Raw genomic sequence first — 16,320 nt, 5'->3', positions numbered from 1 at the left:
TCGTTTGTGCTGCTGGTTTCATTTCCTCTAATGCGTCATTTTTGTAGTGTCTCTTATCTTTGAAAAGACTTCATGTCTGTCATTTGATTTTTTCTGTAATCTGTCACACCTGCGACCTGTCATTTTTTAGCGAGCTGGATAATTCATTGTTCTTCATCTTCTTCCTGCAAATCTACAGTAGAACCATCTCTCTCTCTGTGTCTCTCTCTGTTACACACACACACACACACACACACACCCCTGGTAAAGCAGTGATAAACACATCATTTCTCTCCCTTCTCTCTTGTGCTCTTAGGTTTGCCTGAAGCCACAGTCTCTGCTGATGTGGTCAGACGATTGGACCGTAAGAGAACCGCTCTACTCACCCAGTCACTCACTTCACCACTCACTGATTTTCACTCACTGATTTTCACTCACTTCACCACTCACTGATATTCACTCACTGATTTTCACTCACTGATTTTCACTCACTTCACCACTCACTGATATTCACTCACTGATTTTCACTCACTGATTTTCACTCACTGATTTTCACTCACTTCACCACTCACTTCACCACACACTGATTTTCACTCACTGATTTTCACTCACTGATTTTCACTCACTTCACCACTCACTGATTTTCACTCACTTCACCACTCACTGATTTTCACTCACTTCACCACTCACTGATTTTCACTCACTTCACCACTCACTTCACCACTCACTGATACTCACTCACTGATTTTCACTCACTTCACCACTCACTGATTTTCGATCACTGATTTTCAATCGCTTCACCACTCACTGATTTTCACTCACTGATTTTCACTCGCTGATTTTCACTCACTCATTTTCACTCACTTCACCACTCACTCATTTTCACTCACTGATTTTCACTCACTGAGGTCAAACTAGAGTGTGTTTCACAAACCCACTCACTCACTTCACCACTCACTGATTTTCACTCACTGATTTTCACTCACTGATTTTCACTCACTGAGGTCAAACTAGAGTGTGTTTCACATACCGTATGGTCTATATCCTACAGTACCCTCTACAGTATGAGTCTAACGTTGTGTTTATGTGTATGTGTGTGTGTTTGTGTGTGTTTGTGTGTGTGTTTGTGTGTGTGTGTGTGTGTGTGTGTGTGTGTGTGTGTGTGTGTGTGTCAGATCCCTTTACTCAAACAGAAGCAACAAAGGCTCCTGAGGTTAAAGGTCAAGCCATGACCCACAGGCAAGCTGAGAGGCAATGTGACTGCAGAGGTGAATTATGTCTCAGGGAGCATATGATGATGAGGATGAGGATGATGATGATGATGATGATGATGATTATCAATAATAATACTTGTTGTTCTTATTATTGTAATTGTTGTTAATGTTGTTGTAAGATGTCTTTCATGGCAAAATATGTCCAAAAAATTGACATGGTGTCAAATTGCAGTAAAATGTTGATATCATACACAGTGCCATGTGTGTGTGTGTGTGTGTGTGTGTGTGTATCTCCAGTGAAAAACAGAGTCCCACATGTGAAGTGTTTATGCAACACTAAAATGAAACCGCTGCATAAATGGAGTGAGTTCATCAGAGTTTACCTATCAGAGATTATCTCTCTGTCTCCCTGCCTCTCTCTGTCTCCCTGATTCTCTCTGTCTCACTGTCTCTCTCTTTCTCCCTGTTTCTCTCTGTCTCACTGTCTCTCTCTTTCTCCCTGTTTCTCTCCATCCCTGTCTCTCTCTTTCTCCCCATTTCTCTCTGTCTCACTGTCTCTCTCTGTCTCCCTGTTTCTCTCTGTCTCACTGTCTCTCTCTTTCTCCCCATTTCTCTCTGTCTCACTGTCTCTCTCTGTCTCCTTGTTTCTCTCTGTCTCACTGTCTCTCTCTTTCTCCCTGTTTCTCTCTGTCTCACTGTCTCTCTCTGTCTCCCTGTTTCTCTCCATCCCTGTCTCTCTTTCTCCCTGTTTCTCTCTGTCTCACTGTCTCTCTCTTTCTCCCTGTTTCTCTCTGTCTCACTGTCTCTCTCTTTCTCCCTGTTTCTCTCTGTCTGACTGTCTGTGTCCCTGTCTGACTGTCTGTTGGCCTGTCTCATTGTCTGTGTCCCTGTCTCACTGTCTGTGTCCCTGTCTGACTGTCTGTGTCCCTGTCTCAGAGGGTTGATGATGTTTGTCTTCTCGGTTTAGGGAGGAAGACTTTATGTCAGAAGAAAGGCGGTCAGAGAAAGTGCTGGAAGCATTCTGTGGGGCGTGTGGATCCTTACAGCGGTCCGCTCTGAGAGCACCTCTTTCCCCCTTTACTCACGAATCAAAGACCTGTCACTCTTTACTCACGAATTAAAGACCTGTCACTCTTTACTCATGAATTAAAGCCCTGTCTCCCTTTACCCATGAATTAAAGATCTATCATTCTTTACTCGTGAATTAAAGACCTGTCCCTCTTTACTCATGAATTAAGGACCTGTCCCTCTTTACTCACGAATCGAAGACCTGTCACTCTTTACTCATGAATCAAAGACCTGTCTCCCTTTACTTATGAATTAAAGATCTATCATTCTTTACTCATGAATTAAAGACCTGTCACTCTTTACTCATTAATTAAATATCTATCATTCTTTACTCATGAATTAAAGACCTGTCACTCTTTACTCATGAATTAAAGACCTGTCTCCCTTTACTCATGAATTAAAGACCTGTCACTCTTTACTCATGAATGAAAGACCTGTCTCCCTTTACTCATGAATTAAAGACCTGTCACTCTTTACTCATGAATGAAAGACCTGTCTCCCTTTACTCATGAATTAAAGACCTGTCACTCTTTACTCATGAATTAAAGACCTGTCTCCCTTTACTCATGAATTCAAGACCTGTCACTCTTTACTCATGAATTAAAGACCTGTCACTCTTTACTCATGAATTAAAGGTCTATCATTCTTTACTCATGAATTAAAGACCTGTCTCGCTTTACTCATGAATTCAAGACCTGTCACTTTTTACTCATAGATTAAAGATCTGTCTCTCTTTATACATGGGGCAGCTGTGGTCTAAAGGTTAGAGAGGTGAGATACTGAAAGGTGCTGAAAGGTTGTCGGTTCGAGCCCCAACAGGAAAACAGCACTTTCCCACAATATGCACGGCTGAGGTGCCCCAGAGCAAAGCACCTGACCCCCAGATGTGTGTGTGTGTGTGATTAATAATAATAACGCCCAGACGCTCCCCGCTGTGTGTGTGATTAATAATTATATTAATAATAACCCCCAAACGCTCACAGCTGTGAGTGTGCGACTAATAATAATAATAAGAAGAAGAAGAAGAAGAAGAACCCCCAACCGCTCCATGCTGTGTGTGTGTGTGTGTGTGTGTGATTAATAATAATTATTATAATTGTATAATGGTAATATTGGATATACTTCTTAATGTCAACAATTAATTTAATTATATTAACTATTAATGTACTTGTAGCACCCCTGTGGGAGGCATAAGTTTATTATTTTCGAATACTGTTGTGTACAATGCCAAGATGCAAGTGTGATTGCAATGTGTGAGTTTTTTTTTGCAACTGTTTTCATTTCATGTGTGTTCATCATAATGTCTTGATTAATGCTAGAATCTGTAAATGTTTTCAGTGAATAAGTGCTGTTAAAATCTGCAAGCGTTTTCATTTTATAAGAGCTCATTACGATGTTCATTTTACAGTTAAAACTAGTTCATTGGAGGACAAAATAAGGAAACAAGACACGATAGGCCAGCTTTAACCAATCGTTTGACTGCAGCAATTTACATGGGTGTGTCTGGTTAATGTGAGAGAGAGTTTTCGAGAAGTAATTGGGAGAGTGTGAAGAGAGAATGCAAGAGAGAAAGCAGCGAGAGGACAATGAACGTAGAGAGAATGTTTAATTGTGTTGAATTAAACCCGAAAGTTTTCCAAAGTCAACCAGAAGTTTCAAAAGGCAAAGTACGTTTGTAGTTTTGTTTTTCCCCAGTGTATATTTGTTTCCGAGACAGTTTTGGAGGTGTTTTTTGCTAGGTGCTGGCGAAATTAGAAGAGTTCGAGTGCTCGCCATTTTGTGGATTACTACAGTGGACACTGAGTTTTCCCGGACTTTGTCAAGGACGACTGCCATTGAGATTTCGGCGCGGACGGAGCAGCAAAGACAGCGCAGTCAACTTCACTCTTCAGCCGTGGAGGTCCTACCGTACTTCTTTTGTGAACAGTCAAAAGGTTCAGTGAGTACAAAATACGTGCCTTGGTCCACCATTTCGACATGCGCTCCAACTAAGGGGTACCCCAGACTGTCTTTGTATGTCAAAACCCGGGAATTTTATTTTATTTTCATGTCACCTTGTTGGTTGTTTATTGTGTGAATATATGTGTGTGCATGTGTGTAACTTCTGTTGACTACTGATGCGTGAGCGGGCAAATAAATGTTCATTGTAGGACACAGTATTTATCGTTTGTATCTTTGAGGGTGAAACTCAAAGTGGGGGCTCGTATTTTTAATAACAAATCAGCAAGGGAGGTTATCCATTCGGCATTAATTATAGCCATTTCCATAGGCTAGCCCAGGCCTCTTTGACACCCTTGGCAAGACTAACCCCTCGACATATATCCTGCCGGTGGATCCCATCTAAGCTCCTCCCTTGCGTGTGTATAGTGGTGGTAGGCCACAACACATATGTAACATAGTTCAACAAAATCAGCTTAGTGGGAGGGCTACACGTGGGGGCTCGTCCGGGATTTGGTTTGTATGCTGTTTTTTCTAAGATGAACATGTTATTATGCTTGTAATCTAATGGTAATACTGTGTCAAAAGTGAACTTGTCTTGTGTGCATCAGATTTGTTGTTGAGGGTGTATATTGATTGTTTCTGTGAAAACTTTATTACAATATGGAGAAAGAGCAGATATTAAGTTGGTGTGAGGACAAGGGTGTTAACCCTAAAAATGCCATTGTACTTAGTAATGCGCTTGTTGATGTTACTGATGAGATTCTTTATCAGGTCCTAGATAATGCAGAAGTCTTTGGTCGATCCAAAGTGAGAGGCCGTTGTTTAGCATCCTTTGGGAAAAGCCAGTTAATTCTTGTTGAGATTTCCAATGATATCAGTACAATCAAAGTACCCGAGCAGGTAGGTGTAAGAGGTGAGGTGGCTCCCTGGTTGGTCAGTATTGCTGTTGAAGCTTCACCATTACAACTCCCCACAGAGAAGGAAGATTTTCAGGCTAAACTGATGACATTCCTGGCCAATGAAGGAAAGACAACTGCTGACATGGAGGGTTTGTTTAACTCTGCAACGTCCTCCCCTGCAGGTCCAGACCTAAACACTCAGCTGGTGAATGCTATATCCTCTTTGGTTGATAAGTGTCAGGCTGCAGCAGTCGAAAGTCCAGTCTACCGCAAACTTCGTATGTTCTCTGGCGTGAAGCCAACTCCCCATGGAGAGGAAGAATATGATGCGTGGGCTGAACAGACAACTCACATGCTTGGTGAGTGGAAGTGTGCAGATTCATTAAAGAAACAGAGAATAGCAGAGAGTCTTAAAGGGCCAGCTGCCGATATCGTCAGATGCCTGAGAGTCAGTAACCCCAATGCTACGGCCAGTGATTACTTAACAGCCCTCGAGACAGCCTTTGGAACTACAGAGAGCGCCACAGATCTCCTGTTTAAGTTTCGTAACACGTTCCAGCTTGAAGGTGAGAAGCTTTCAGCATATCTGCTTAGAATTGACAAACTGCTTCACTGTGTGTTCCGGAAAGGTGGCATCAATCTGGGGGACATGGATAGAGCCCGCATTGAGCAGGTTGCAAGAGGTGCTTTGCCTCATGACCTTGTTGCCCTCCGTATTAGAATGACCTACAAACTCCGATCTGCCCCTACCTTCACTGAACTGCTCCGTGACGTGAGAGAGGAGGAGAATATGATACTGGAGAGGCCTGGTGCTACCCATGTCGCTGCATCCACCATGCTTGTGCCAGTCGAATGTGCAACCGTCTCAGCTGCGTCACCACGGCTTGAGTCCAGTCCTGTATCTGCTTGTACCGGAAAAGATCCTGCTTTAGAGAGTCTTGCCAAAGAAGTGCAAGGGCTTAAGACTGAGGTCACTCGCCTGCTCTCTGTCTCTTCACTTTCATTAGTTGCACAGACCCCACCCCACAGGAGTAAGAAGAGGCCAGAGGGAAATCCCTTTGCGAAAGCACAAGAGGGACTACCAGAAAAGCTGAACCGAGCTGACATCTTCTGTTACAGATGTGGTGAAGATGGTCATTTTCAGCGGGAATGCCAGAATCCAGAGAACCTCAGAAAGGTGAACAAACGCCTCCTGAAGCTGAAGCGGCCGTCGGGAAACTCCGCAGGGGCCCAGTAGAGGAACGGGCTGGCGCCCCAAGGTTGACACGTTCCACAAAGTGTGAACCGCTGAAAGGAGAGAAAGCTGTACTTCCAGTGGGCCTAATTGGGCCTAGCTCTGTTGTCTCAGTGCGAATTGAAGACATATATGCAAAAGCTTTACTTGACAGCGGGTCTCAAGTTACCCTTCTTTACCGCTCATTTTATGACAAGTATCTGAAACACATGCCATTGACTCCAATTGACTGTTTGGAAATATGGGGACTCAGTGTCAAAGAGTATCCCTATGATGGTTACCTGTGCTTGAAGCTTGAGTTTAGTAGCGATGTAGTTGGAGTAGCCAAGACAGTTGAGACACTTGTGCTTGTGTGTCCTGACCCAACCATCAAAGGGGAGGCTTCCATCATAGTGGGTACCAATACCTCTGTGGTGAGACGACTGTTCAATTCCTGCAAACTCAAAGGAGGTGAGAATTTCCTAAGTACCATGACTGTGCATCCTGAGATTAAACAAGCCTACCAGAGATTTCAAAAACTCTCAAATGAGGCTGCTGAGATGGAAAGAGGCACAGTATGGCTCACTAAAGCTAAGCCTATGACTTTACCCCCAGGGGAAGCTGCAACCGTTACCGGCATTCCTAAGTTCCCTGGTCATCTGTCAACGGAGACAGTCCTAGTTGATCATTCTGGAGGTGGTCCAATTCCTGATGAGCTTCTGGTGTTACCCACCCTCAAAAAGGCTGCTGATGTTCGTAACCGTCGCATCAAGATTATCGTAAGGAATCTGTCCACTCATGAAGTAACTCTGAAACGTGGGATGCCCATTGCACACCTGTTTCCAGTAGATGTTGTGGATGAGGACCCAGTGAAGGGAAAACACACAGACTTGGCCAAGCTGACCCCGTCTGCGTTCAACTTTGGTGATTCCCCAGTACCCCAGGAGTGGAAGGAACGATTGTGCAAGAAGATGATGGAGAGAAAGGAAGTTTTCTCCCGAGGCGAATTTGATGTTGGATGTGCAAAGAACACAGAACACACCATTCGGGTGACCGACGATAAGCCTTTTCGAGAGCGCTCCCGACGTCTGCCTCCTGGGGATGTTGCAGAAGTTAGGAAGCATCTTAACGAACTCCTCAAAGCTGGTATTATCTCGGAGTCGAGAAGTCCTTATGCTTCACCCATTGTGGTGGTACGCAAGAAAAATGGCACAATACGTATGTGCGTGGATTATAGGACATTGAACAGAAGAACAATTCCTGACCAGTACACAGTGCCACGTATTGAGGATGCTCTTACCTGCCTGAGTGGTAGCCAGTGGTTCAGCGTGCTGGATCAGAGGAGCGGCTACTATCAGATCCCTCTGGACAAGGCTGACAAAGAAAAGACCGCCTTCATCTGTCCAGCTGGTTTTTACCAATTTGAGAGAATGCCACAGGGAATTTCTGGTGCCCCGGCCACATTCCAGCGCGCTATGGAGAGAACACTTGGAGATATGAATCTTTTGGAAGTCCTTGTTTATTTAGATGATATCATTGTCTTCGGGAAGACCCTCGAGGAACATGAGCAACGTTTGATGAAAGTGTTGGACAGGCTGAAAGAGGAAGGGCTTAAGTTGTCCTTGGACAAATGTCAGTTCTGTCGCACTTCAGTGAACTACTTGGGACACATTGTTTCAAGAGATGGTATCGCTACGGACCCCTCCAAGGTGGAGGCTGTGAAGTCTTGGCCACGTCCAAAGAACATATCCGCTCTTCGCTCTTTTCTGGGCTTCAGTGGATATTACAGACGCTTTGTGAAAGACTATTCCAAAGTCAGTTACCCACTCAACCAGCTGTTGAAGGGCTGTATCACTGCAGGGAAGCATGGTCAGAAGTCCAAAGAAGGTAAAGGTAGTCAAAACCCCAAGGAGGATACTGAGTCAAAGCAGCTGATCCATCCCTCTGAGCTGTTCGGTTCTAGGTGGGACGCAAAGTGTGAAGCAGCCTTTGAGATGCTCAAGAAACGTCTCACTGAAGCACCTGTCCTGGCCTCTGCCAATCCGCAGTTACCTTACACCCTGCATGTTGATGCCAGCAGAGAAGGTTTGGGAGGTGTGCTTTACCAAGATCATGGGGATGGTCTACGTCCTGTCGCTTTTGTCAGCAGGAGCCTTTCTCCATCCGAGAAGAATTACCGCACACACAAGCTTGAGTTCTTGGCTTTAAAGTGGGCGGTTACCGACAAGCTGCACGATTACCTCTATGGAGCGAAGTTTGAGGTGCATACGGATAACAATCCGTTAACTTATATCCTCACTACAGCCAAATTAGATGCAGTGGGACATCGATGGTTGGCTGCATTGTCAACGTATGATTTCAGCTTGAAATATCGACCGGGTAAACAGAACACCGATGCAGATGCCTTGTCGCGTCAAGTTCAAGTTCAAGTTCAAGTTCAAGTTCAAGTTTATTTAGAGCCCAATATCACTGTTTACAGTCTCAAGGGGCTTTACAGGCCACAACAGTCAAATCAAAATATGACGGCACCCCCTGACTTAATCCTCATGGCGGGCAAGAAAAAACTCCCCAAAAACCCAAGAGGGAAATGGGAAAATGGGAGAAATCTTGAGGAGGTCCACAGAGAGAGGAGACCCCTCCTTGGTCAGACAGGTGTGCAATAGGTGCCGACCACGTGGGCAGTTACAGCTGAAAATAAATTGGGGCATGAACAAAGGGGATGGTGATGTAGACAGGAGGCTGACGGGGGATGGAAGATGATGACACCAGGATGGATCAGTCCACAGGGCGGGAGGAGTCAGGATCACTGGTGTCTCAGGAGTAGCATGTGTGGCTTGACAGAGAGAGAGAGAGAGAGAGAGAGAGAGAGGGAGAGAGAGGGAGAGAGAGAGAGAGAGGGAGAGAGAGAGAGAGAGAGAGAGAGGCACATTGTTAGATGTTCATTTCCACATAATGGTTGAGGTAAATATACATCGTGTGCCGAGTGCAGGCAGGGACTCCAGCAAGACTAACTAGTACAGCATAGCTAAAAGGGAGAGCTAGAAGGTAATATGGACATGATGGCACTCTGGGACACAAGGCGGCCACCCACTCCACAGTCAACAAACCTGAGTGAACATGTTAAAGTGGGGGGGCGACAGCATCCAAACATCCCAGTTCACCAAACAATCTATGCCCGAGAACCCTCCAGATCTGCTCCTTTGCCTAGTAAAGAGCTATTAGCAAAAGGCTTGGCTAAACAGATAAGTTTTCAGCCTTGACTTAAACATAGAGACTGTGTCTGAGTCTCGAACATTAATTGGGAGGCTATTCCATAACTGTGGGGCTCTGTAAGAGAAGGCTCTGCCCCCTGCTGTAGCCATCATAACTCGAGGTACCAACAAATAGCCTGCACCTTTTGATCTAAGTAGGCGTGGTGGATCATAAAAGACCAGGAGTTCGCGCAGGTACTGTGGCGCAAGACCATTTAATGCTCTATATGTTAATAGTAAGATTTTATAATCAATACGAGATTTGACTGGGAGCCAGTGCAGTGTGGATAAGATAGGGGTGATGTGATCATATTTTTTGGTTCTAGTAAGAACTCTGGCTGCTGCATTCTGAACTAACTGTAGCTTATTTATACACCTAGTAGAGCATCCAGACAGTAAGGCATTACAGTAGTCTAATCTAGAGGTAATGAGAGCATGAACCAATTTTTCAGCATCTTGAAATGACAATGCATTTCTTATCTTGTTAATATTTCTAAGATGAAAGAAGGCTATCCTGGTAATATTATCTACATGAGCTTCAAATGAAAGACTGGGGTCAATAATTACACCAAGATCTTTTACTGCTGCACCTAATGAAAGAGAAAGGCCATCCAGAGTAACTATGTGGTCGGAAAGCTTACTCCTAGCTGCATGTGATCCTAGTACAAGTACTTCTGTTTTTTCAGTGTTGAGTGAGAGGAAATTCGTAAGCATCCAGTGCCTAATATCCTTTAGACATTCCTCAGTTTTGTTAAGTTGGTGTCTCTCGTCTGGCTTCGCTGAGACATACAACTGTGTGTCATCAGCATAGCAGTGGAAGCTAATACCGTGTTTACGAATAACATTACCTAGAGGTACCATATATAAAGAGAAAAGCAGTGGGCCTAAAACAGAACCTTGCGGGACTCCGAACTTTACCTCAGTATGTGCAGAGGACTCACCATTTACATCAACAAACTGATAACGATCAGTTAAGTAGGACCTAAGCCATAAGAGGGCCGTTCCCTTAACTCCAACAACATTTTCTAGTCTATCAAGGAGAATGGTATGATCAATGGTGTCAAAGGCTGCACTGAGGTCAAGTAGCACAAGCAAGGAGACACAACCCTGATCAGAGGCCAGTAAGAGGTCATTTGCAACTTTAACCAGTGCTGTCTCTGTGCTGTGATGAGGCCTAAATCCTGACTGATACAGTTCATGGGTGTTATTCTTATGTAAGTATGAGCATAACTGCTGTGCTACAGCCCTTTCTAGGATCTTGGAAATAAAGGGGAGGTTAGATATTGGCCTGTAGTTGGTCAATGAACAGGGGTCAAGGTCAGGTTTTTTAATTAGGGGTTTGATAACTGCTAGTTTAAAAGATTTAGGTACATAGCCAGTACTAAGGGAGGAATTGATTATTTTTAAAAGCGGTTCGATGACTACTGGCAGTATCTGCTTAAGGAAACGTGTAGGTAAGGGATCTAGTACACAAGTTGGTGATTTTGATGAAGAAATTAGTGAGGTCAATTCGGTCGCCTGAAGGGGAGTAAAACATTCTAATCGCTGATCTGATATAGTTATATTGTTATCTACAGTGTTAGTGATCAAATTATCTGGTTTAAAATTTATAGCCTGGATTGTTTGCCTGATATTTTCAATTTTGCTATTGAAAAAATTCATAAATGCGTCGCCACTGAACATTGATGGTGTGCCTGTTTCCGAGGTGCTTTTATTCCCAGTTAGTTTTGATACGATATTAAATAAAAATCTAGGATTATTTTTGTTGTCTTCTATTAGGGTGGAGAGATACATTGATCTAGCGGCACTAAGAGCTTTTCTATAGCTCAGGAGGCTCTCCTTCCATGCTAACTGGAATACGACCAATTTAGTTTGGCGCCATTTACGTTCTAATTTTCGAGTGGTAAGTTTTAAGGCGCGTGTGTGCTCATTATACCAGGGAGCTAGTTTTTTCTCTCTGATTATTTTCCTTTTAAGTGGGGCCACATTATCTAAGGTGTTGCGGAATGTTAACTCTAAAGATTCAGTTGCCTGATCAAGTTCTGTGGGGTGTGACATTGTTCCAGTCAAAGTTGATAACTCTGGGAGATTATTGATAAAGTTCTGCGTAGTAGCTGGCGTAAACGTACGTTTATTATGATAGCGTGGCGAGCTGCATATATTATTACTAAGAAATATTTTGAATGAGATAAGATAATGATCTGAGATAGCTTCAGATTGTGGAAATGTGACTATACTTCCTACATTTAGTCCGAGTGTTAGTATAAGATCGAGGGTGTGGCCACCATTATGAGTGGGCCCTATGACCGTCTGATTAATCCCTACTGAATCTAGAATGGACACGAACGCTGTTCTCAGAGGGTCCTGTGGGTTATCAAAATGAATGTTAAAGTCTCCGACAATTAGAGCTTTGTCTAAAGAAATAACAAGGTTTGAGATAAAATCTGCAAATTCACAGAGGAATTCAGAGTACGGCCCAGGCGGTCTATAGATAATAATTAGTGTGATAGACTGGGTATTTTTTGTGGCTACATATGTTATGTTTGTATAAAGAACTTCAAACGCATTGAATTTATGTATAGGTTTTTGTATGATGCCTAGGCTATCATTATAAATAACTGCAACGCCTCCTCCTCTGCTAGTTACACGAGGCTGGTGTATATAACTGTATCCGGGAGGACTAGCTTCATTTAATGCGACGTACTCATTTGGTTTGATCCACGTTTCTGTTAAACACAGTACATTAAACTCCTGATCAGTAATAATTTCATTGACAATGAGCGCTTTAGGAGTAAGAGATCTAATATTTAACAGTCCTAGTTTTAGATCGAAGGTGCTGGCGGTACATTCAGTATGATTTAAATCTATGTTAATTAGATTACTAGAACAAATTCTCCGAGTATTTCTACATTTTCGTATAGGTCGGGGAACAGACACAGTCTCAATATAGTTTAACCTGGGTGACGACTCTGTGCAGCTAGCAGACGGTCGGTTTAGCCTTTTTGCCTGCTCCCTGGCCTTGGCTCTGGATTGTCACGGATTAACTGTTCTGAGACTATGCGCTATGTTACAAGAAATGAGAGCAGCACCTTCCCGAGTGGGATGGACACCGTCTCGCCCTAAGAGGCCAGCCTTGCCCTCAAAACTATTCCAATTGTCTATAAAGCCCACATTGTTGTCAGAGCACCACCTGGACATCCAGCAGTTCAGCGACCATAACCTGCTGTAAGCTACATCGCCTCGCCGGATTGGGATGGGGCCAGAGCATATTACTGCATCGGACATCGCCTTCGCTAATTTACACACCTCTACGATATTACTTTTAGTAACCTCTGATTGACGAAGGCGTATATCGTTAGCTCCTACATGAAAAACTACCTTAGAAAACCTGTGCTTACTTAACACTTTAAGATTACTTGCTATGTCCGGCGCCCTGGCTCCCGGTATACAGCTAACTAAGGCTGCTGGTGCCCCTAAAGGTCTAGCTAATTTCACGTGCCGTAGAATGGAATCTCCTATAACCAGAGCTCTTTCAGGTTTCTCAGCGGGGTGTTTCACTGAGGAGGGCAAACCTGTTTGACACGTGAAGCGGGGAGTGGTGTGTCTCTCGTGGGCTAGCCTTAGCGTTAGCTTTGGCTTTGCACTTATGCCGCCGAGTCGTCACCCATTCGCCCCGCTGTGAGGGCTCTAGTGCCGGAGTCGGAGAGCTGCTAACTCTTCCTGAGCCATCCAGATTTTCTTTTACAGGAACTAGGCTATTCTCACTCTCACTAAGCCTCTCTAGCATCTGGATGCGCATCTCTAATGCTACAGTCTTCTCCGTCAGGGAGCTAACTAATGCACATTTAGCACAAACAGAGCTATTATTAATGACGGAGGAAGAATGGCTAAACATCCTGCACTCGACACACTGAACAGGCTGAGCATTTGCCATAGTGAAAGTTTCACGTACCTTAATCCCAGATTTAATTTGGTTTTAAATTAGGCGTTGGTATTTAAATTAGGCAGTTCACGCGTAGGGCAGCTGCAGAGTCGCACAGGAACAAACCGGAACCGGAAGAAGAAGGACCAGAATCGTCGTCCTCATGTGATGACAAATACTCGTGTTGACGAATGGGAGACCATTCCTTCTGCTAGTGTCAAAGCCATGTGTCAGGCATCCCATGTGGGCAGTCCCAAATACTCACCACCACACAGAGTCATTGACCTGGTAGGGGCGTCTAAACAGGCTATACCCCGGGCATATTGCAATGTGTCTGCAGTAAGCACCCATCAGCTGCCCAAGCTGAGTTCAGCTGAGATTGCTCAGGCGCAGCACACAGACCCATGCATTGGGGAAGTATTGAGAGCTGTTGCTCAGAACGATGTAAACAGTGCTGACAGAGGGAAGCACCCGGATGTACCATTGTTACTTAAAGAGTGGGAGAAGCTGAAGTTAAAGGATTCAGTCCTCTACCGAGTCTCTAGGCCGCCCAATAAGCCATTGGTGCAGCAACTGGTGCTCCCACAAAAGTTCAGAGAGACAGTGCTTCAGTCATTGCATGATCATTCTGGCCACTTAGGGTTTGACAAAACCTATGGGCTGGTGCGAGAGAGCTTTTACTGGCCTCGCATGAAAGCAGAGATTGAAAGGTATTGCAAGAATTGCGCCAGGTGTATTCAACGAAAGACACTTCCAACAAGAGCTGCTGAACTGTCACATCTTACCAGTGATGGACCCATGGATCTTATCTGCATAGATTTCCTGTCAATCGAGCCTGACTCCAAGAATATATGCAATGTACTTGTGGTTACAGATCACTACACTCGGTATGCCCAAGCGTTTCCCACTAAGGACCAAAAGTCATCCACAGTCGCCAAAGTGCTGTGGGAAAAGTATTTCATTCACTATGGCTTGCCTAAAAGAGTGCACTCCGATCAGGGAAAAGACTTTGAAAGTCGTCTCATTCATGAACTTCTGGGCATGCTTGGGATAAAGAAATCCAGAACCACCCCATATCACCCTCAAGGCGACCCCCAGCCTGAGCGGTTCAATAGGACATTGCTGGATATGCTTGGAACACTGACCTCTGCTGAGAAGGGCAAATGGAGCCAGCACATTAGTTACCTAGTCCACGCATATAACTGTACGAGAAACGATTCGACTGGTTATAGTCCATACTTCTTAATGTTTGGCCGTGAAGCTAGGTTGCCGGTTGATGTATGCTTCGGAGTTGCAGGGGACAGCTCATCCCCAAAGTCAAGCATGAAGCGAGATCTTCAGGCTGCATACCAGTTAGCAGAAAGTATGGCTGGGAAGAGAAACGAAGGGAACAAAAAGCGGTATGATCAGAGAGTTCGATATTGTCCACTTGCTCCTGGTGACAAGGTGTTAATCCGGAATGTTGGCCTTCAAGGAAAACATAAGATTGCCGATCGCTGGAGTTCGACCCCTTATGTTGTTGAAAGTCAGATGCCAGGTCTGCCTGTGTTCAAGCTGAGGCCGGAGGATGGCGATGGCCCTAAAAAGGTTCTCCATCGAAATCTGATTTTACCACTTGGACAGGAGGTAAGACTGAGGCCAGCGACAACCCCAGAGGCTTCTGAGCAAAGAAAAAGAACCAGTAAGAGGCTTAAAGGCAAGAGAACAACAGTCTCTGAGGCTGTGGAGAAGCACACATTAGATGGTGATGACCGGAAGTCAGACTCTGAGTCGGAGGATGATGAGATGGGTATGTACACCTATTACTATTCACGACCGATGGCGATGCCAAGTAGTGACAAAGGCGAACGCGCTGAGGCCTTTGGCCTAGATTTTGATGTAGGTTGGCCTGTGGCGACCCTTGACCTTGATGCCTTACCTGATGCTTCCAGTGACAACTTACCTGCGCATTCCCCTCGGGAACAAGAAAGGCCAGACGATACAAGACAAGAGGCAGAGATGGGAGAAATAGATGATGCAAACCAAGATCATGAGACAGAAGGACACGAAGAAACACCTCCTAGAGCAGCGGAGATGACACAACAGACAGAGGAGATTACAAGACCACAGAGAGTGAGAAGGGCCCCTGAAAGGCTTACTTATGACTCGCCAGGGCAGCCTACCTCAGTAAAAGTAACTACACATTCCTCTACACCATTACAGAGGGATAGTGGATCAGTTAGATTTACCCCAAGCCTCACAGTAAGATATGTTAGTACCCTGTTTAAGTGGATAGGTTGAGGTAAAAGTATGTTCTTGGTAAAAGTTGACTTTGATGTGTTACAGTAATGTATTCTTTCTGTTTACCTTCGTCATGGGGACATGCCGATTTTAGTGGGGGGAGAGAGTGTAGCACCCCTGTGGGAGGCATAAGTTTATTATTTTCGAATACTGTTGTGTACAATGCCAAGATGCAAGTGTGATTGCAATGTGTGAGTTTTTTTTGCAACTGTTTTCATTTCATGTGTGTTCATCATAATGTCTTGATTAATGCTAGAATCTGTAAATGTTTTCAGTGAATAAGTGCTGTTAAAATCTGCAAGCGTTTTCATTTTATAAGAGCTCATTACGATGTTCATTTTACAGTTAAAACTAGTTCATTGGAGGACAAAATAAGGAAACAAGACACGATAGGCCAGCTTTAACCAATCGTTTTACTGCAGCAATTTACATGGGTGTGTCTGGTTAATGTGAGAGAGAGTTTTCGAGAAGTAATTGGGAGAGTGTGAAGAGAGAATGTTTAATTGTGTTGAATTAAACCCGAAAGTTTTCCAAAGTCAACCAGAAGTTTCAA

At 44.3% G+C, this 16,320-nt stretch overlaps 1 protein-coding gene across 1 annotated transcript; it reads left to right on the top strand.

The window, feature by feature from the left end:
- The first annotated feature begins 5,204 nt into the window (after positions 1-5,204).
- Positions 5,205-6,338, top strand: LOC115821847 (paraneoplastic antigen Ma1 homolog). Its single transcript, XM_030785634.1, has one exon. The coding sequence runs from the start codon at positions 5,205-5,207 to the stop codon at positions 6,336-6,338; it is 1,134 nt and encodes a 377-aa protein (XP_030641494.1).
- The last annotated feature ends 9,982 nt before the right edge of the window (positions 6,339-16,320 follow it).

Source organism: Chanos chanos, chromosome 9 (assembly GCF_902362185.1).
Source record: "Chanos chanos chromosome 9, fChaCha1.1, whole genome shotgun sequence".
Lineage (NCBI taxonomy): Eukaryota > Metazoa > Chordata > Actinopteri > Gonorynchiformes > Chanidae > Chanos > Chanos chanos.
Note: the sequence above shows the minus strand (reverse complement) of the source record. Positions and strands in the feature narration are given on the sequence as shown.